The following is a 22,086-nucleotide window of genomic DNA, read 5'->3' as shown; positions in this document are numbered from 1 at the left end:
TCCCATGCAATCTCAGCTCCCCCCTTCCCCCCCCCCCCCCCCCCCCCCAATTTCCTGCAGTTCAGGGATTTTGATGAAACTGTCAAATTACTACATTTTTCATCCGGGAGGGAGGGAAAATATAAACAAAACCCAAACCAAAAGCAATAACCGGTGATCAGGAACAACCCCCCCTCCCCCTTTTTTTCTTTTTTTAAGAATAGTTGGTAGGGTAGCACTGATTTTAAATAGTTTTATTCCCTCTGTTGGGCAACAAAGGAGTTTCACCGGGCTCAAAGCACAGTATTTCCCAGCCTTTTCCCATCCCACGCGAAACTCATCATCACGTGTTATTTCCTAAAAACAGAAAGGCCCTTAACAGCTTCGGTGCTGGGGTGGTTTGCACCTTGCTGGAGCAGGGCAAGGCCAACCGGTGGGGACCCCCGAGCCGGAGGCTGGAGCCTCCAGGGGCCAGGTCTTAAATTAGGCTTTACCATTCGGGATTTAGGGGTTCCCCTTCCATTCCTTTTTTCCCCCAAATTTATAGATCATATATATCATTTTTATATATATATATATTTAGACTTGGGATAAATAAAGATATGGACCACTGGATGGGATACGGACTTCAAAGTTACAGAAAGGGATAAAGAAAGGAGAAAAGAGGAGGCTGAGAAGGAAAAAAAAACAGCCGTGAAAAAGGATCCTGCTGAACATTATCGGAATCGGCGGCAGAGCAGCAGAGGGGCTGTGTTCCATCGGCTGGAGGCTTGTCCTAGGGCTTCAGGGGGAAATCTCCGAGCTTTGCTGGGGCGAGTTGCTTTAGAAATAGAAAGGTTTTTTTTTTTCTGGTTGGATTTGCTCCTGCCTCCGAGCACAGTGGCCGTCGGGTCGCTGGTTTCTGCGGGTTTCCAAGCTGGTTTTGAGACCTGGGGGCAGCCCCTGGCCCCCACGGGCGCGATGAGCAGGTCTCGTCTCGCATTCCTGGCTCAGAGAAACTGGCTTGCAGGTCAAGGCGAGTTTTACCTCTGTGAATGCAGAAAGGGGATCGCTCTCCTTCTTTCTCTCTACAACCGATAGACGTTAAGTACTGTTTGTGCTTTGATATTTACACTTTCCCCAAAGAAAAGCCGGTAATTGTTGTGCTCTTGTGAGAAAGAGAGGGAGGAGGGAAGGAAAGGGAAAGAGAGAGGAAAAAGAAAAATATGAAAGGGAGAAAGAGCGAAAGGAGAGAGAAGGAAAAAGAAGAAAAGAAAGAGAGAGAAAGAGGAGAGGAAAAGGAGGAAAAAAGAGAAGGGAGAGAGAAAGAAGGAAAGAAGAAGGGGGGGGGGGGAGAGAAAGCGAGAAAGCGAGGGAGAAAGAAAGAAAGCAAGAAGAGGAAAGAAGGAAAAGTCCTGCTCAGCTCAAATAAAGCAGCTCTCCCTCCTTTTTCCAATCAAACATCCCTTCCGCGGGCAGGGCACAGCGCTCGCGGAGAGTGCCTCCCCCCGACGGCTCCGAGAGCAGCGGTGCGCCCCGCGGCCACCCGCGCCCCGCTCGCCCGGGCGGGCCGGGGCCGGGCTGGGGCCGGGATGGGATGGGGATGGGATGGGGATGGGATGGGGATGGGATGGGGATGGGCCGGGGCGGACGAGGCTGTGGGCCAGCAGGGCTGGGGTTCTTGTTTTGGGGTGCTGAGGCCGCGGGAAGTGAAAGAGGCCCTTTATTTCTAAAAGTTTGGTCTCAGGCTGGGGGAGGAGGGGAAGAGGGAGAGGAGGGTATCCCAAGGAGAAACACGTGAAGGAAGAAGTGTCCAACTGCAAGTTAGCATAGGCAGGAGGGAAGGCAGCCCAGCACTCGCTCCTACCGTTCAGCATTTTCTATTCTTGTCCCCCCACTAGTGACAGATGAAGTTGGGCAGTTTTCCACCCTGATTTTTAATATGGATTTATTCTAGCTGCAAGGGATCCGTTCTCGCTACAGGGATTCCTGTTTAGGCGACATATACTTATTATCCACGAACACTAGAGAGAATTTCCAGGAAGGGTCTCAAATAGTTTTGTGGGTTTTTTTCTCTTTTAGCAGTCCAAAAAGTTGAACCGATATCTGGGTACACAGCCGGATAAAGATGTGTCTCTTTGCTTTAGCTTATGCATGTCTGATCAAATACGTGCCATGAGAATGGGTTGGGCTGACAAGGGAGAATGAGACAGAAAGCGAGTGCGTGACAGAAGGAAACAGTGGTTATTTTATAAACACCAAATCCAGGCCATGTGCGAGCCATTGTCCAGGGGCAGAATTAAGTGATTGTAACACGATAGCGCTCTGTTATTGTAAACAGGACGTATTGTATTGCTATTGCTGCCCCTTTCGAGAGGAATTTTCAATCTGCGATTTACAGCCCTCAGACGGGGAAGCCAAGACCCACTTATTGAAAACAAATTTGCATCATCTAATAGGGACTCTGAAAAACACCATTGCAATCCCAGCTTTTTGGTTGCTTTGTTTTGTTTTGGTTTTTTTTTTCTTTCCACGGCTAGGCAAAAGTAAGGTTTACTAGTAAAAGATACGACAAAGAAAATACCCAGGGGAACATGCAGATTCTTTAGAGTCTTTAAAGGAACACAAAAAGATCAGGTTTTAGGGTTTTCTCTCAGATATATCCATAGCTGTCGAATAAGGTGTGTATATATATGGTATACAGGAAACTCCGTGCTATCAGATTATTGGAGGAGGGGAGGGAGGGGAATCTTCCTCTTTAGATTTTCTAAGTGTATCTGGAAACTCATCACCTTTCCCCTCCCTGCACACACACCTCCACTCCTCCTCCTCCTCCCTCGCAACTGCCGTCCCCGCTCCTACGTGCTAGCTAGAGACACGGAAAGTTAAGCTGCACCAAAACACCCAAGTCTCTTATAAAGTAACCCCTGGTATCACTTTTAACTAAAGAAGTCTAGTAATTAAAAGTCTGAGTTGTTTTTCCACGTTTCCGCATGCAGTCCTAATTAAATCTTTACGATCCTCTCTGTGACTATTAACTGCCAGCATGCTGAGCGAATATCCTGTACAAAAACCCAGCAGGAGGGCGTAATTAGATAGAAAATCAGACAGGAGTCTTCTCATTAACTACAACAACTAACCCACGTTGCTGATGGAGCGAGCGGAGTGCACGCACACACATAAAGCGTGTGCACAACCATCGACTCCAGAGATAAGGTGAGATAAGGAGGGAAAAGAAAAAAAGAAAGGGGAAGATGGCGTTTCACACTCACCTCCAACTCTGCGCCGTCGAGGTGCACCGCGGTGCACTCCAGCAGGCTGCAGGATTTGCCCATCATCCCTCTTCGGGAGCTGCACAGGGAAAGGAGGGAAGACTTTGTAATTTTATTTTGTGCCCTTTAGGTATGTAGCCTATTGATTATGAGAGCGAGACACAGCCATGCACAAACACACGGCAGAAGGAACCACTCTGTGTGTGTGTGTGTGTGCGCGCTCGTTTGAGTGTGGATTCAAGGAAAATGAAAGGCAAGATCTCATGGAAAATACTGTTCCGTCACATTTTGGGGAGATGTAATTTTTCTCCTAAATCATATTCCATCCTGAACGTCTCTGCTGAGCAGAGAGAGAGCCGGAGATAAGGGCTGGATCCGGATAAGCTCAGCCTCTCGGTGTAGCAAAGATAAAGTTAAAATAATAGGGAAGAAAATAATTGCTTTGCTGGAAAGGTGTTTTCCTTATCAGGGAAAAAATGTGACGACTCCCCAAATATGCAATAACCCGGAAAAAACCCAAACCCTAAATAATAATAAGAAAAATCAAATAATAAACCCAAGAAACCCACAGGTCCTCCCTTTCTCCGAAACCCAGAATTTACCCTAAAACGGAACCTGTCGTCACGCTGCAATAAATTGCTCTTACGAGACCTCTTCTCTTTGGGAGACGATTTTGCTGGGCTGACCGCAGATTCGGCGGTAATGTTTGTTTGCTTGTTTGTTTTTGTATACCCCGGCTTTCGTCTTGAGAAATGAAGCCCAGCATTTGCTCTGTCCTCTGTGCCCGTCTTTGTTCTCTTCCCTGCCGAAGAAGTTAATGCCATAATAACAGGTGTGCTCCTAAGCGGGCTGAAAAGAAAGGGGGGGAAAAAAAGGGAAAAAGGCTTTGAAAAGGAGATGGAGAGACTTTTCTAGGCAATCAACTTAATAGTTCGTACTTTTCGTAACGTCTGTTCCTGCTCCCCCCTCCCCGTCCCCACCAATTCAGGACATGGAAGCAACCTCGGGAGCCGTAAATCTCTTTCTGCTTGTACCCTGTACGATGTGGGCGTTGCGCTGCACTCCGAATTGCTCAGGCTTTAATTAAAAGTCCATAATGTAAACTATTATATATAAAAAGTAAATGGCCCTTGAATTATTAAGATGTAGCAGGGTTAAACAAACAAACAAACAAACAACCAAAAAAAAAAGGGGGGGGGGGGAGGAAAGGGGAGGGAGAATTTAAGTTGTCCTTAACCGTGTTCATTTATGTCATGCAGTAGATCTTGCAGATGTTGCCAAATTGCCAGATTTTCAAAGGAAGAAATATAAAGCTTTGTCGAATGCAAAGAAGTCTATGTGATATCTATGTTTTATAAGATAACAAAACCAGTATTGCACCCCATATGCTTCACACTTCTTTTTTTTATTAGAAGACTATATAATTTGTAAGAATTTCATTTCCTTGTCGATTTGGGGGAATAATAATAACAATAATAATAATAATAATAAAAAATCCCTCCTCCCCTAGCGAATTAATATAAATGGAAATAACAGAAACTCCAGTTTGGAATGACATGATTTATGTACGCGATTCTTTAATATCCAGTCAATTTGAATAGTGATGTTTTTATATCCACAGTCAGTTGAAGATGCCAATAACAGCGGTATGAACTTATTGGACCAGTCTGTCATTAAAAAAGGTATGGATTATTCCAACAAGCTAGACAAACTTTTACTGTGTGGCAATATCTCCATGATATATTTTTACTTTGGGGCAATTAATTCATCCGGGAAGGAGGCATACATGGCAGCAAGACGGATAGTTGCTTGGATCGGCAGACAGAGTGAAGGGGAAAGGAGAGAGATGTGAAAGGAAAAGTTGATATCCCCCCTCCCCCGTCCTTCAAAGGGTTTAATTACACAAATGCTCTCAAACGGAGCACCCCATGCGCAAATGAAGGTTCCACGGGCCCCCTCCTCTTTTGCCCCCGTAGCCCTCGATGGGGACCCCTTGGCTTTTAATGGGGGAAGGGGGTTGATCCCCTTTGGGGCTTAAATGCATTTCCCAGGCGAATCGAACGTGAAGGGGAGAGAACCAAATGCCTACGGAAAGGCAGCCCCGACCTCCTTCCCCCCTTCCTCCAAGAATCCCCCCTTCCCCATGCCCATGTTTTAAATCTTTCTACATATGCGCGCATGATTTAGTGTAACTGCAGCATCACCCCATACTGTTAAAGGGAATGTGATATTAACAAATGTTTGCAGTCTCTTGTACAGCTGTAAGCAAAATAATTAACTAATTAAACTAATTAAATGTAATTACAATAACTCATTTTGGGCGTATTGCAGCTGCTTAATTTTTTTACATTTCTCTGACAGCCACTCGAAGATGCTTGGCGATTAGTGTTGTGTTATGCTGATAGACATTAAACAGATCACACACTGCAAATGTAGGGGAAGCTATCTTTAATTATCTAAGGAGTTTCTATTTCTAGATTCAATTTTAAGTACCAGAGATGAGGCTTAGAAATGCTGTCCCTTATGCTTACTATCAACAGCACTTATCTCCAGGACCTTATTATTTGTCAAATGCGCACAAATGCTTTAATAGAGATGTTCTTCTAGAATGTAAAGCAAAATAACAGGGAGGGTGTTTATTTAAAATGCGTTCAAGGCAGCATGAGGTCCTTCCGTGCATTTATTGTTTTTTAATTTAAAACCTCATGTACGGTCTCTCTCTCTCTCACATACGATCAAGTTCTAGTTATTTGAGGGAGGACAGACGAAAACTTGAAGACCATTTGGCAGCATCGTTTATGACCACCCGTTGAAAAGTCGAAGGTGCTTTTGAGAAACAGAAAACTACTTACCTTAAAAAAAAAAAAAAAAAAGTTGTTTCTCCTGTTTTAGTTCAGTTTGAAAGTGTAGTAGGTTTTGTGCTCAGGGTCTGTAACCTGATGGCTTTTGGTTGTATTATTTTTCTCTTTTTTTTTCCCCCTCACTCTCCTCCCCTCTCCTCCCCTCCCCACCCCCGCCTGACACCTCATACACGATGTTTCCTCTTGGGTGTATTTGATTAATTGGTGCTTGATTTGTGATCGAGAGACTGCTTTCTAACGTCGGTCCGTGCTCGCATTTTCCTTTCGCAATCTGTTTTTCCGCAGAACGCTCTTCTGTTGATCACCCGGTCCAAAATACCCTTTTACACCCCCCACCCCCACCCCCCCCCGCCCCTGTCTGTGTCTCTCCCTCCTCCAGCTGACGAGGACAGCAGAGGCGTTGCATGCCGAGTGGCACAGTTAGACAGCGAGTAGCACTAAAACGCGAATGTCAAGAATGCTCTGTATTAGGTATAGATTTAGGTGTGCTTACTGTGTATGGGCATTGCAACGGCCCCAGGTCGAGCAGCTGCCGCAGACACAGTCCCACATAGGTGGGATTACATGTGCCTATTTGCAGCCGTCAGAAGAGATACTCTGAGTTTATCCGTGGTGAACAGGATACATATGCACTTTGGAAATTAGGTTACTAAAAAAGATCCTGAGATTCGTCTGCAGCTATTTTAGAGTCACTGTAGCAGTATTTTCTTCCTTAGAAGTAATGCTGAGCTCTGAGAAACTTTCCAGCATAAAGGAATATTGTGAGCTCAGTTTCTTTCTGCACAGCGAGTTTCCTGGGTGCGGAGGAAGAGAAATGGGTAATAAATAGCAGGTCACATTTGTGGCAGGCAATATTTAATCAGGACGAGTGAAGGAGCAACACAGAGAGGGTTCAGTATCAATTTCGCTTTGTTCCCTGCAGTTTGTAGCTGTGAGGATGTACTTTGAAGTAAGAATAAGTTATTTTAACTCTGTAAGTCGTGGTTGCAGGAGGACGGCATAGACAGACAGACAGGTATTGACTGATTTTTGTGCAGTGGAGCACTCCCCGTGATACATATTTGCTAGACGAGGATTGGAGGGGGTCTACTTCACCAAAAGCTAGTTTAGTGCCTAAAATGCTTTAATTACAATATAGTGCAAAAAATATGACGTGGACTTGAAGTCTAAACTTAATTACACCATCCAGACTGTAGGTGTCGGTTCCTTTATGGCCTTTCAGGCCCGCAGAGGGAATTATCTATCTGTGCAAAAGGGTTGCCAAAAATATTAAGGAAATTATATAGGGATTCATGCACGGCTATCGATTTATCTCGCGTATCGATCCCGCACAATAGATTACATATACACGGTCTCTTGTTATGTTTGCTATCTGAGCTCACTTGACATTTCTGCAGTAATTTAGTTAAGAGGAAATGAGTTGTTCCCAGTAGAGAGAGCAAACGAGTGGAGTGAAGGTAGCCAGCGTGATAAATGGCTCTTTCATTTGGAGATCTCCAGAGCTCGTTTAAGGCTAATTTTCTGTATTAGCCCCCTTTGAGCTATTAATGCAATAGGCAGGGACCGTGGCCCCTCGTCTCTTAGCTGCCCCATTAGAGCGAGCATTAAGCTACCAAGCCTGAACTCTACTGTGGTGGTGGTGGTGGCGGTGAAATAATGAAAGGTGCTTTTTAAACTCTCCTAATCTAAAGTGGCAGAGGGTGGTTAATACGATTTGAAGGGGGCTGGTCAATGAACAATCAATAAACTAATAATGAGAAGGATGCGGTACATTAACAGTCTAAAAATCCAACGAGACATTAAAAAATCATCGTTAACTCCTAGTTCCATTAAGGTTTGGGCGGTGGAAGGGGGAGGGAGGGAGCCAGATAAATCATCAAGATGATAATAATCACCAAAAGCGTTAATACCAGATTTAACTCGGCTCTAAGAGCTTACCGGCTGCACGTTTTGAGGCCTTTCCCTCGATTTCTGCTGAAATGAAGGGAAGGTTTTCCCTGTGTCAGGAATAAAAGATCGTGTCCCCTTGTCAACTGCTCATCTGAAATCTGCTTGGCACCGTCTATGGCGAAAGAAGTTGTCCTCTTGCAAAACCTCGCGTGGCCCGAGTCCCAAGTTAATTTTTTGTGACTCTGGGGCACAGTCAGTGACCTTAAAATTATCCTGATGTATTTATTTACTTTCAGCTCTTTCTGACGATCGTCTGCACACTCACATCTGATTTAACGCGAAAGGCCATTTTAGCCCTAACACCTTAATTCATTGTCTCCTTGCAAACATCCTCTATTGTTCATGTTATTTTAAAGAAACATATGAAAGGCGGTGTCTTAACATTTTTTTTTAACTCTTAATAATACAGCGTAAGATTCCTCCCCGCCCCTTCTTGAAGTATCCGGATAAATGATTAACTGAAACCCACTCTGGCCTCAGCTTCTCAGGTGATAGATCTGGGAATCGGAGATGCTGCTTCGCTGCCACTCGGTTTCGTGCTTTTTCCTGGATTACCCATTGAACCTTACGATCCACTTTAATTGAATGCAAAACGATTTCGAGGGAATACATTTCACTTTGAGATTTAGTCCCAGCTTTCAGGGGAAAGGGACTGCGGTGGAGGAGAGGGAGGCGGGGGGGAAGAGGAGGAGACAGGAGGGAAGGGAACCTGAACACACACTTTCTGTATTTGTTCATTAAAATTAAAATAAGAACAGGGTCTTTTAGTGGCAATGGGTAAGACGTTGTCCCCAGGCTTTCTAGGTTTGGCTACGAGGTCAGACCAAATCATCATTAACAACAAAGTCCTGTTCTAACGGACAAAGAACTTTTTACTCATTTCAGGCCCAGTAGGCAGATAAAAAGATTTGAAGGCAGTTTGATAGCTGATTAGTAGTAAGTTTGTCCATGACGTTTGTTAGTAATAAATACAAGAAATATTTCTTCTCATTAATTGATTGATTGACTGATCGACTATCATATTATTCACCAGGGTTACTGCCACTGTATCCATAGCTTAGAGCCTCGTTACTCAGCTATTTTCAAGACATAACTCTCCCTATTTGTTTATTTTTTAGTGTTGCTGAAATGCCCTTTTATTTCCATTCCCTCTTGTCCGTGTGCCTTCGTGCGCCTTTTCAGGCGTTTGTGGAGAGCAACCCAACAGAGAACCACCACCACCACCACGGAAAAAAAAAAAAAAAAAACAACAACCCAAACCCTAAGACTTAATGTATGCACAGAAAATTGTAAACATGTAAAGAACTGAAAGCTTCACGCTGAGTTTCGCCATGCTCCATTTCCCCACCATTTCCTGCTGTCGTTTTAAAGCGATCTCACTCATCTAGAGATCCCGTTTGCAGGAACAGTATGCTTATAATTACTAACAAATCAAGCGGCTACTGTTGCTCTCCTGGTTTATTGATAAGCTGAAGAGAAATGGAAGGGGGAGAAATGACAAAGAGGCGGGAAGTAACCGCAGGAAGAGAAAGAGAGAAAGAAAGGGGTAGAGAAGGAGAAAGAAGTCGAGAAAAAAAGAGGGAGAAAGGGGAGAGGGAGAGAGAAGTAAGGAAAGAGAAGGCAGAGATTTTGGAAAGGGGAATTACGTAGCTGTGAATGCTCACATACACACAGCAAATCGAGTTTGGGAGTGAAAGAAAACCGAATAGTTTCTGCTGGGGACAACAAGAACTAAATGGGATAAAGTTAAAGCAGAAGTGGTGGGGACGCTGCGTCTACCCGTGTGAGTTATTCTGTATTATCTCAGCAGTTGTAGCAATCCCTAACCAACTGGGAAAGTTGACATCGACTGAAAGTATACTGTGCCTTACAGTTTATTTACGTACACGCAGAGATTTGACACGTGCAGCTGCACACACGGACGTGTGTATCTCTTCACCCACTAAAACCTCCACGTTATATTATCTCTGGTAACGCCTGGGCTGTATCTGGAAAGCTATAGCCATGATAAACATATAGATATGATATAGATAGAGATAATTCATTCCATGGCAAACACTTTTTTGAGGCAGCATTAGGTAATTTACAGAAGATATAGAGTCTAGATAGAATACATCTCTCTGAAGCTATGAAATTGCAATAGATATGCTTACACCGCCTGGCAAGCCTCTAAAATGGGTTTAGAGTTATTAGACTCCAACTGATGGGTATGTTCTTACGGTCCTTTTCGGGAAGGCATTGGTAGGAACAAAAAGCTGAGGAGCTCTCAGCATGGCTGGGAAGGGAGCCAGCCTGCTTCCCAAAAGCAATTTGCAAGGAAAAAAACACTGAGCACGTGAAAATCCGTATTTGAAAGGTTAACTAATGTAATGAGTGCTCCAAAAGGCCAGAGCGAGCCGGGTGAGGTACATTTAAGCATTGCACGGGTCCCTCTCTCTTTAGTGAGTTTGGACTAAGATCAGATGGTCGTGGAATTGCTGCCTCTTGTTTAATTTCTCAGTTCACTGGACAGTGACCTGATAAACTGGCCACTAAATATAGCCACTGTAAAGGTGTACTCGACCCACTGAGCCCATGTGTTTGACCGAAGAAAAAAACGCCAGTCATGAAAATCTGTCTGGTGGCACTGCTTTAATCTAACTCTTTTTTTTTTTTTTTTTTTTTTTAACTTTTTCTTGATGCTTCGCTCGAATGACGTTTGCAGAACGTCGTGCATTAAATAAGTGATATACCTATGTATAATGGGGGAAGAGAGAGAGAGACTTTTTTTTTTTGTCTGCCAGTGCTATCTCTGACACCCCAAACGAGTCCCTTCCTATAGAATCAATGGCAAAAATCCTATTAATAGCAAGGAAAGCAGAGGAGGGCCTCTAACTCTTTTATAACTGTTTCTCTGCCATTCTCAAACTATTTGAAACCGCCTTTATGAGCTGCATAAAGTGCCTAACTAAAAATAATAGAGAAATAGGAATCCATTTCACTTTCCGATTCCCTGGAGTAAAGCCACTCAAAATAATTTGTTTATACTGGAGACTATATACAAGGCATATGAAGCAATATGTATATCTAAAATTGACATGCCTTTTGGTTTTTAGCTGTTATAGAGCTTTTATTGTGGGGGTCTGGTCTGGCAGTAGGAAATGATCTGTAATAAAAACAGTGAAACACGGTTGTGTCTATTCCATACACTGAGGTTATAAAATTGGCAATTGCCCAGTAGTTAGCACTTGGTAATATATTAGGATACCCGATCTTATTGTTTAGCAGCTCCAGACGACTTAAATATCCCCTCAACCCTAATGGTTTGATTCTCCAGATATGTTGCAAATAAACAGGGTTTTTATGACTTAACTGACATGTATTATAACTACTAAATAGCTGGCATATGTGCAGAATAGAACCCTATTATTTGCCGAATTGGTTTTGCAATTGATTGAGTGGAAATGGGAGACTGTGAAGCAGTATCTGCTCGACGAGGGTGTGTAATCAATTAGTCTTCTCCTCTGAAACATGCCCGGACTCTACCACCAGCAAACCCCGCCAATTTCGGAGTATATTTTCTATAAGGAAAGGCGTGTTGCCGCGATTCCGAGAGGAAGCAGCAGTAGCAGCTGTCAGCTCTTATTAACTCCTGCATAAAACATACCTTAAGTACGGTTTGTTATCAATTACTTGCAGAAATGAAACAACTGGGAAAATGCAGCGAGGCTCCCTATAAATTAAAGTGATTGGTTGATTGATTAGAGCACCTGCTGTAAATCATAACAGTTCCACGCAATTATGAGGGAGCTGTTTAAGTTCATTTGTAAACAAAATTCATGTCACGGGGGGATTGCTCTCATTTTTAGTTTAACCAGTTTTGGGTGGTTTTTTTTTTTTGTTTCTTTCTTTCTGAGTGTGTCTGGTTGCTATTACAGGAGTTTGTTCGTTATAATCCCCTTGGTTACTCTTAAAATAACCTCGCTAGTTTCTCAGAGAAAAGAAATCTTTCTTTTTATCATGGGCAGAATAACATCTTTTTATTTTGTTTAGTTCCCCTTTATTGTTTTGGTTTGGTTTTTTTCCCCCATAACTACCTTTAAATATGTGTTACAGTAACTAGATCAGCTTTATTTAGGGGCAGGAGAGTTCCCACTACTTCATGGACAGCGCAAGGTGGCGAACGCTGTGGTTAGACCAGATATTTTTTTTCTGGTGTTCATTTTTCTGAAGGAAAAGACTCATTTTATTTCATAAACCAGACTTAATAAAAACACAAAGCAATAACAGAGCTGTCTTCTGGTTGCTGTATCCTCCAGCCTTGACACTTACTTAAGGCAGCAACTCCCTTCGTGTAGTGAATTTATTCCTAGCTCAGCTTAGCAGTAATGGAAACATTCGCAAAAAAAAGTAAATTTTCCTTTTTTTTTCCCCTCCAGAAAGGCGCTGTCCGTTGTACAAAAGGCATCGGGGGGCTCTGGGTGAGACACAGGCTCAAACCCGAAAGTTGCCAGGTGCTTGCCAATATGTATTTTATTTCCCAATGATCAAACCCTGCATAGAGGCTGTACTGCACCACCCTTCTCTCCATCCATCATTCATGGAGCAGTTTCCTAGAGGTTGGGGGAGCAGCACCCTTTAGGTTGCTGGAGGTAGCCAGAGATTCAAAATTCCCTTTCATTTTGCTGTTCTGTGCATGTCAGAGAGACTGTGGTTATCCTGTACTCCTTCGTGGCGTGACGGTTTCTCTCTCCCCTCTTCCCCTTTTCTTTCTCCAGTTCCGGTTCCTCCAAAATCTGTTACTTCTTTGATGATGAATAAAGATGGCTTCCTGGGTGGAATTTCAGTCAATACCGGAGAGGTGTTTTGCTCTGTACCCGGCCGCTTGTCTTTGCTTAGTTCAACTTCAAAGTATAAAGTAACTGTGGGAGAAGTTCAAAGACGCCTTTCTCCTCCAGAGTGTCTGAATGCGTCCCTCCTAGGAGGAGTACTTAGAAGGTAAGAGGCTGGGGCGAGCGCATGAACACGCCCATGTGTGGGCACCCATGCATGCACCAGAAATATTTGGTCAATGGTAAAGACGATTGCAAATATGCATTGATCTTACTGTCATAGCATGTGTGTGTGTAACGTTCAGGGTAAGGTGAAAATATGCTGCATTCAGACATTGAGGTGAACATGTGGGGACTAGGGAAAAGTTTGGCCTTGTACGTTTTCTATCAAAGCATCTCAAAATGAAGGAACTGAGACAAGAAGTTTTTTCACACTTGCACATGCACACACTTTCTATCTTTTCTCCTTCTCCTCACACTTCTCTCTTGGCAAATGGACAAAATAAAATGCCATGCTGGGCATGTTGCAGTTAGATGTTGCAGGACAAACTGGATGTATTTCAGGACCTGATGTATTTCTAGGGATTTCCTAGATAAATCCATGAGGCTTCCTCTATATGGCAATAACGATAAGGCAATTACCACGGTGTCACACAAGGCATTATTGAAATTGGCAGGGGATTTATAGGCTACCTGTAAGGTAGGTAAGTACCCGACTAAAGAAAAGCCATCAACAGATAGCTTTGAAAGTCAGAAACTTAGTGCTTCATCTAGAGAAGGTTGCTAGAGGAATTGCTCACAGTTGGTCTTGAGGCCTTTGCTGTTTAACATTTGTGCAAATCACCCACTAATGTCCTGGCGGATTTTGCTGAAGACCTCAAAATAGTTGGCATTACTGATACTGAGGGAAAAGAGGAGCGAGGGATAACCTGGAGGCCTGGTTGCCACTCCATCATATCAAGCGAGAGATCGTGCATTTAGGTACCAGTAACAAGAATTTAAGCTCCAAGGTCATCAGCTAGAAAGACTAACAGGAGAAAGGCCTTTATCTTCTTGACAGTGACTGAAGGTCTGGGAATTGTCAGTATGACTTGTCTGTAAGAAAGGTGAGCTAAGGTTCTATCTCCGGTCAGAACAGGGAAGAAGTCGTGATATGGTATGAGGTACCAGTTCACCCAAGCCCATGGAAAGCTGAGAGGGGATAAGACTTCATTTTCTACATGTGAGGTATATGCCAGACTGTAAGATAAAGCATAACTTTGAGACGGAAACAAAGTCAATGAATTTGGCCCTGAATAAATTTCAGATCATGTTTAAAAGTTGCTGATCTTAGGGGAGGAAATACCTTGCCAACTCCTGTAGCACCAACTGGGCAACGTTGACTCTAAGGTGTTTTAAAATGAAGTTGTTGTTTGTTTGTTTGTTTTTTTCCCCCATGCAAAAAAATTCTGGGAAGATGTCAGGGGCTCCAGCTCCGCGTCTGGAGAGGAGGGGGAAAGTCCTGCTACATGCAGTCAGTCACCCAAAAATACACGTGAGAATTAAGGTCTCCTAAAATAGATGCTGTTCCACGTGAATGTCTGTAATCAATGTTTCAGCTGTGATCCTTGCCAGTGAGAGCAGCAGAGATTTTCACTTACAGATGCTAACCTGTCTGCTCGTTCTGTACAACCACAAATGGAGCAGGGAGAACATCTGAGAGATGCACTGTAGAAAATATGATTATCAAGGTAAAGAAACATCATTATTGAACTTCAGTGGATTTCTGGAGATGGCCCAAGCCATAATCACTGGCTGCTGCTGACTTCAGTTCCTATCTTGAATCTAAATTTTAGACAAGCTTTTGGTTCGGAGCACATGAAATATAGAAAGCTGCTCTCTTGCAATTCTGCCATCTAGCCCTATTTGCTCTGATACAAAATAGTGGGAAGCCAGTCTGGCTTCTCTGTCGTTTCTGGTTTCCCTTCGCTAAGTGTGACTGCTAATGCTTAAACAAATTTTAAGTAAGAACTAAGAGATGTTTGGGATAGGCTCTGATCTTAGGTGCCAAAAGTCTCCCTGATTTCGCAGGTGGCAAGGTTTCATCCCTGGGGGTTTACATATGTATAGGCGTCCGAACAATAGCTCTGTATTTCCCACCTATAGCTCGCTCATCCTTTTATTGTCCTTATCAGTAACCTCCGACAGATATTCAAATCCTCCTTCAGGCAATCAGTTCCCTCTGTATAACGCACCCTGCCTTCAGGTGAGCTCTTCCTCTCAGCACCGCCTTTCCGCACAAGAACACACTCACACACACGCACGAAATGGTTTAAAAAATATTTTTCTCCTTTTCTATTTATCCACAGGCACGCACATTCTCCTTTCGAGCCTTTCAGATTTCCCCCCCACCTCCTCGTTCTTCTTCCCATTCTGGCTCTTTCCTGGAACAACTGAGGATTTAATTCTCCTCCTCTACCTTTCTGCCCATCTCCTCGCTCCATCTTAATACGAGTTAGTGTCATACAGCAGGAACCCATGTGCTCTCTAGATCAGAACCCTGTCCATTAATTATTGCTATCTGGCATTATTTGATTTCCCTGGATAAAACAGGGAGAAAAATGGGTTCATCCCCACTCTCACCCCTGGGAGAAATTAAGCAAATCTCAGCAAACCCGAGCAGAAATCAACACACCCGAAGTCCTTAACGTCGAGTGAAAACCCTCCCAGGCTCCACTGACTGCACAGACTAAACGTTTCTTCCAGGAACACTGCGGGGTTAATCACGATGTTAATTTCTTTGCAATTCTAGAGCCAAATCGAAAAACGGGGGGAGATCTTTGCGAGAAAGGCTAGAAAAAATCGGTTTGAATTTACCAGCCGGCAGGCGTAAGGCCGCAAATGTCACTTTACTCACCTCCCTGGTGGAAGGTAAGCCGAGGGTCGCAGCTCCCTTCACACCCCTGCCTGCTCTGAACTCGCGTCTGACATTTTACGAACAAAAAAAACCCAACAAAAACCACCCCCCCACCTCCCCCCCCCCACACCTCCCCCCCCCCCCGCCAGCTTTCGGGATCAGGTGGGAAAACCTTGCAGAGGTGAAATTCAGGGCGGGTTAGCATGAACACCGGCACGGTTAAGGATCCCATTCCCCAAAATGAAATCACTGGCTGGAGGGTCATTGATCCCTCTTGGTGGCAAGAATGAGGGGCTGTGTGTGGGTGTGTGGGTGTGTGTGTAGGTGTGTGTGACCCGACAGGGCAGTCCCATTCCTCATTGCTATTAATTTCCAGCCTGTGCTCTCCGACTCCACGTCTACTCCATCCTCCCGCTAATTCGCTCCTCCCGAGCTTATTTATGGCCGCTACAGGACTCTCAGTGAGGAAAAATGATACAGAATTTATTTTTTTTAAAGAAATCGGAGCAACTGAAGAGTCGCAGAGCGCGGTTTACCTTAAGGTGGCTAGAACGGAACAAAGAGACAAGCTATTCCTGAGGACGGAGAGAGGGAAGGGGAGACTGAAGTTTCACCTCATTTCAAGTCAACTAATGTCATTTTGGCGTTCGGCGTGTTTCTTTGATTTATTGTTACTGTATTGAAAAGTAAAATTTCCAGCCACTAATATGCTTAGGATATGTGCGTGTTTATGCTACGAGAAGCTGGTCCTTCTCCAGAAAACATAACCGGAATAGTATGGATGCAATTATGAATTATATGTATCTGCATTACACATACACACCGAGAGGCGTATAAATAATCCGCTTATCTCTTCTGCATATAAAGCAGGCATAAACATTTGTGCTAGATGTTAACTTTTCAACTCTTTTGATTGAGTTATGTGAGCGATAAGACCTTACCGCATGCAGAGCTGAAGGCAGGCTCGCAAAAAGACGGGGGCTGATAGAAACGAGCTCCTCCCGGTACCCGCGTGTGGGTTCTGCCGAGTGTGCAAAGCCCGGCGTGGGTTACGGATATAGGGTCGGGCTATAGGAGACGGGAAGCATTCCGGGTGTGACAACTGCCCTTGAACACCGGGGTTAGCGCCGCTTCACCCCCGCTGCCTGTGTGAAAACCGGGGCACCCCACTCACAGCAAAATCAGCCCCTCCCCGAAGCCGGCTTGAGGTTCAAAAGCTTGTGCGGTTGTACAGTGACGCTAAAACCGATGTCAAGTGTGTAGGAAGGCGTACGTTACCCTCCTCTCCCCCGATTTCCCTACAAATCAACAGTTTCCCTTGAGAGAGCTCCCTCCTTTCGGAAGAAGCTGCACCTGCTGGAGATTTATCTTCTTTTCTGCCAGCAGCCAGGCTTTAGCGTTGCTGCTGTTGTATCGCCCAAGAGCAGAAAGGCTCCGTCCAGCCCCGGCCGGGATTACCCCGGCGGTGCCCGGGGGGACCCTGCCCGGCGCGGGGTGACCGCGGCGGGGACTCCCCGGGCTCAGCCGGGTGCCCTCGCTTTCATTAAGCGGTTTGGTGATTAGCGAGAAGCCTTGGAAAGCAGAAGATGACGTTGGAAAGCAGCTCCTGATCGTTAAAAATAATGTGGTCCTGGAGTTGTTAGACGTATCTGGTTTGCGTGTTGGAAATCTTCCCCCCCGGTCCCTCAGGCGGTGCTTTAAAGGGTTTAACGCTTTATTCTAGAGGGGCTGAGCTGTAATCTGGTGGAATCCCCCTAGAGTCGGAGGGTTTGGGGTTTTTTTCCCTCTTTTTCTCCTTTCTTCAGCTACTGTCTTCTTCTTGTGGCATAAAGTACATCAGTAGGAGTTGGATGACACGAACCTCTGGAGGCAAGAAACCTGAAACCAGGCAGGCAGGAAAAGTGACAATTAGAATTAGAGTTAGAATAATTATTATTTTTCACAGAACAGGTTGCCATTAGTTGCTATCCTTCCACCGGGCAGAGAGGAGTTCCTGTTGCACGGTGGTCAGTTAAGAAAGCAGATTAATAATTTCCATGGGAGGAAATGCGGTTATCTCCATCATTTTACAGATGTGGCGATAATTGTGATCGTGATGCAAGTGCTTTGTGTGTGTGCATAAACAAGTGTGTATATAATGTCCCACAAAGAATTGACATTAATACTAACATTATGTCCACGTCTGTAAAATTTTGGACGGTGTTCCGGTGTATTGAGGCAGGAACGGTTCCTTTGCTCTAAGGGAAGTTCGGATCTTTCTGTCTTTCGGGATTTAAGTTTCCTCTTGCCTTTTTTTTTGGCCCAGTTCATTTGAAAGTGTATGTGTGCGTGTGCGTGTGCTTTACCCACAGTTCTGCACGATCAGCTGCAGCGGTACCTACCACCACAAGTGCGTTGTAGCCAAGACAGAGCTCATCAGCTGAAAATCTGTCCCATCAACTTACTTCTGCCCTCAAAATAGGGCTTGCGGAGGGAAAACATATACCTGGAGCCTGTCCTAAGGCGCAGGGGATGTTATAAGGTTTCTAAACCCGGCCCAGAAAGAGCTGGTCTCTCCCAGAGGGAGCGGTGAGCAGCAGCCCGGTGCCGCTCGGTGCCTCGGCAGGTCGGAGCCAGCCCAGCCTGGGGCCGGCGGCGCCCGGAGGTGTTAATGCCCCCTCTCATTCCCTCCAGGTGAGGCCGTTCATTTAGCTCGGGATTTTGGGTACATCTGCGAAACGGAGTTCCCAGCCAAAGCTGTTTCTGAGTACCTGAACAGACAGCACACGGACCCCAGCGACCTCCACTCCAGGAAAAACATGCTGCTTGCTACAAAGTGAGTGCGAAGTTGACCACCCCCCTTCTGCCCTCCCCCGAGAAAATCCTCCCCCTACTTAAACCCTTCCTCTGAGCCCGTTTTGGAATTTCCAGTCCCTAAATTACAACGGCCCCGCGGGGAGGAAGGACGCTCCTACCACCCTATGGGCAGGGTAGACCCTATAGCCTCTGCGTCCCTCTGCAGTGGGGTTTCTGCCAACACACACTGACCCTATAGAGGATGTAGGCGACTGTCCCCTACCTACTGTACATCGTTTCCAAGCCACCCCCAGTCATAAAATCTTTCTGGAAAGGGGACCAAAACTCTATATTTTGTTTCCACAGCATGTCTGTCTGTTCCTCCTGCTGCTCACACACACCTGTTTGCCTGCTACCAAATTGCAATGTCTTTTCCATACGGTTTAATTAAAAAAAAAAAAAAAAGAAAAAAAAAGAAGGCAAAAAAAAGGAAAAGAAAAAAGAAAAAAAAAATGGACACCCCCCCCCCCCCCCGGCTAATGATCCTCGGTTTTGTCCCCCCAACCCCTCTCTCTCCCTTGGGACTTTCTCGGTGGATGTGCTGTATCGGATGATTTACACTTGGCTGTGCCTCCCAGGCTACTGACTGGGTGGTTTGCTCGGGTCCTCCGTGGCGGGTGCTGTGTGTCTCCACACATCTCCGTCTATCCAGCAAAAAAAGGGGAAAAAAAAGAAAGAAAAAGAAAAAAAAAAAATACCAGCCCAAACAGCTTTCATTTATTTCATGCTCTGGGACGTGTCTTGCCTCCGATGACAGTGTAATTTAAAGAAATATATGGAGGGTTGAAAAATCATTTGCTCAAATTTGTCCAGATGTTTTTTAGACGTGATTGGAATTTGATTGCCCTTTTCCGCAGGGTCAGAAGATATTAATGTCCCAGAACTTTAATTGCTCGCAGACCCTGCTTTGCTCTTTGAAGATGTAAAATGTTGGACTCATTACTGTTTGTTCTCCAAATTCAAAGTTTCCTCTCTTGCACTTTCTTAATGGATAATACACATAGAAGTAGACCTTTATCTTTCCCCACCCTCTGAAACCTTTAACCCACTGGGAATTTCAGAGAATTTCAGAGGATGAGAGCTGAATGCCTTTTTTAAGGGTTTCTTTTTTCCTTCTTTAATTCCAGCCCTTTTTTCTCCAGTCCCTGAGTTGGCATCTGTCTCGAAGAAACTATTCCTTTGGGAACCCCACCAGCCCCCAGGGTTTCTACATTGCCCAGGCACCTGTTGACTCGAAGGCCTTTCGGACCAGAGCAATGCAAAAGAAAGTGTGTGTGGGGGAATTCATTCTAAAAATCAAATCTGATTTTGCAAAGGCGTGGGCAAACAAACAAGAGCCAGATGCCAACTCTGATGTGTTAGGTGGGATGCCACCCCCCCAAAATAAAATAGAAAACACTAGCTTTGCTCTTCATGTAATGAATAAGCCAGCATGGAGTCCCAAAGTCCTGATCTTTCTCTTTAGGGTGGCCCAGCCTGAGCAGTCTCAGAGGAGGCTCCATTTTGGCCCTTCCCTGCACCATGTCCCTGTGCCACCCAGTAGCTCTCGGTGCATGGTTGTGCGTTCCTCCAGCAACAGCATTTGTGCGAGCTGCTTTGAGCCAGGGTCAGGCCTCCAAGAAGATGGGTGGTTGGCAGACCCATGGCACATCTCCCTTTCAACCTGGTTATTTCTAGAGCCACCAAGCAGGGCTGGGTTTTCACAGTGCTTCAGAAGCATCCTTGTGGCTGCCGTAGAGATTTCTATCTCCAGACCTGGTGTTACCCTGCAATTGCGGAAACTTCTCTCCTGAAGAACATCATCCTGAGCAGGGAGCTGCTGGCTCACCATGGCTGGTCCCCAAGCACTGCTGGGGGAAAGGAAGGTGGCAAAAAGGTCCCATCCTGGGGCTTGGGATCACCTTTGGCCTGAACCTGCCCCTTCCTTCAACCTTGATTGTCTGAGAGAAGCGTGGGATGAGCCTAACCATCACTTTTCTCTCTCTCTCTTCCTCTCTTTGCCTTTCTGTCTTCCGTGCAGGCAACTTTGTAAAGAATTTACAGATCTCTTGGCCCAGGACAGGACGCCCATTGGAAACAGCCGGCCCACCCCTATTTTGGAACCGGGCATTCAGAGCTGCTTGACTCACTTCAGCCTCATCACTCACGGCTTTGGGGCCCCCGCTATCTGCGCTGCCCTCACGGCCCTTCAAAACTACCTGACTGAAGCTCTCAAAGGCATGGACAAGATGTTCTTGAACAACAACACTGCTAACAGGCACACATCTGGCGAAGGACCAGGTAGTAAAACTGGAGACAAGGAAGAGAAACACAGAAAATGAGAGAGAGAGAGAGGAAAAAAAAAAAAAAAGGAAAGGAAAAGAAAAAAGTTAAATAAATAAAAGGAGAAAAGAGAGAGATAATCTTTTAAAACAAAACCGTCTTAATTTTAGCTTTAAAAATACTGAATTGGGCTTTGGAAGAATTCTATTAGGTAGGACAAAATAATAATAATAATAATAAAAATAATAATAACAATAATAAAAGAAAGACAATAATTTAAGATCAGAGGAGCACAATGGCGCAAGACCAGTGGTTCAGAGTCTCTTGCCAGGAACATGTGAAGACAACCACCAGGATTTTTTTCCCACTTCTGTTCTTTCACATTTTTTAAATAATGATTTGGGGGGCAGGGGAATATAATAATAATTAATAATAATAATAAAAGAAAGAAATGAATAACTTATTGGAAGAAATCGGAGAAACGTTTTTGGTGTCAGTGCTTTGATTTCTTGAGCTGCACGGTCTGTCTTGCTATTATTTTTATTTTATTCTTTTTATTTTTCTTCAAATGACGTCCTGTCTCCACCTAAAATGATCTTTCAGAGTGTTCCTTTCTGAGCAACCCCATCGCCTCATTCCTCCCAACTCTCCCCATCTCATCTCACCACCCTGGTTCTGTCTAGACCAGGAAAGGAGGGGAGGCGAGCGCACAGACCTCTCACGAAGTCATCAACACCAGCCAGTTCGAGCTGCGTTCGTGGCAGCCTCTTAACATTAGATGCCATTAGACGGGAAGTTTCAAGTCGTCGTAGCTCAGTCAAATTAGCGAACTCTATTTTTTAAGGACTTTTTTGGTTTTCCTGGTCTAGACAGACTCCCTGTTTAGATTACCAGCGTTTACAGGTGTGTATGGGCGCGTGTGTGCGTATGTGTGTGCATATGCGTATGCACACACATAACTTGATAAGGGTGCGTGTGTATCCTATGTATGTTTGTATATATATGTATATATATGTATATATACATATATATATATAAAATATGTGTGTATAGCCACACATATTCATGCATGCAAACACACCTTTATAATTTAGTACTTGCCTTTGATGGTAAAATGCCTTGCCTATAATGGGTTGCAAAATTTGAAAGTAAGGTCTGGTAAAATGTCAGCGCTATCCGATTTCTTAATTTTCTGAGATCTCCTCTTTTTCTCTAGGGAGTTTTATATTCCTAACTATGCC

The 22,086-nt window shown here is 44.6% G+C and overlaps 1 protein-coding gene across 1 annotated transcript in view; it reads left to right on the top strand.

Moving 5' to 3' along the window:
* The window catches only part of TFAP2B (transcription factor AP-2 beta), a gene marked incomplete in the record, with an annotated part of 26,539 nt that extends 5,231 nt beyond the window's left edge, over positions 1–21,308 (top strand). The window contains 5 exon segments of the mRNA XM_076332606.1: positions 4,852–4,912; positions 12,799–13,018; positions 15,644–15,762; positions 18,422–18,563; positions 20,604–21,308. Of these exon segments, the coding sequence (XP_076188721.1) occupies positions 4,852–4,912; positions 12,799–13,018; positions 15,644–15,762; positions 18,422–18,563; positions 20,604–20,904 (843 nt within the window).
* Positions 21,309–22,086: the final 778 nt, after the last annotated feature.

The sequence above is a fragment of the Aptenodytes patagonicus genome, chromosome 3, assembly GCF_965638725.1.
Source record: "Aptenodytes patagonicus chromosome 3, bAptPat1.pri.cur, whole genome shotgun sequence".
NCBI lineage: Eukaryota > Metazoa > Chordata > Aves > Sphenisciformes > Spheniscidae > Aptenodytes > Aptenodytes patagonicus.
The sequence above is the reverse complement of the archived record's forward strand: the minus strand, read 5'-3'. Positions and strand labels throughout refer to the sequence as shown.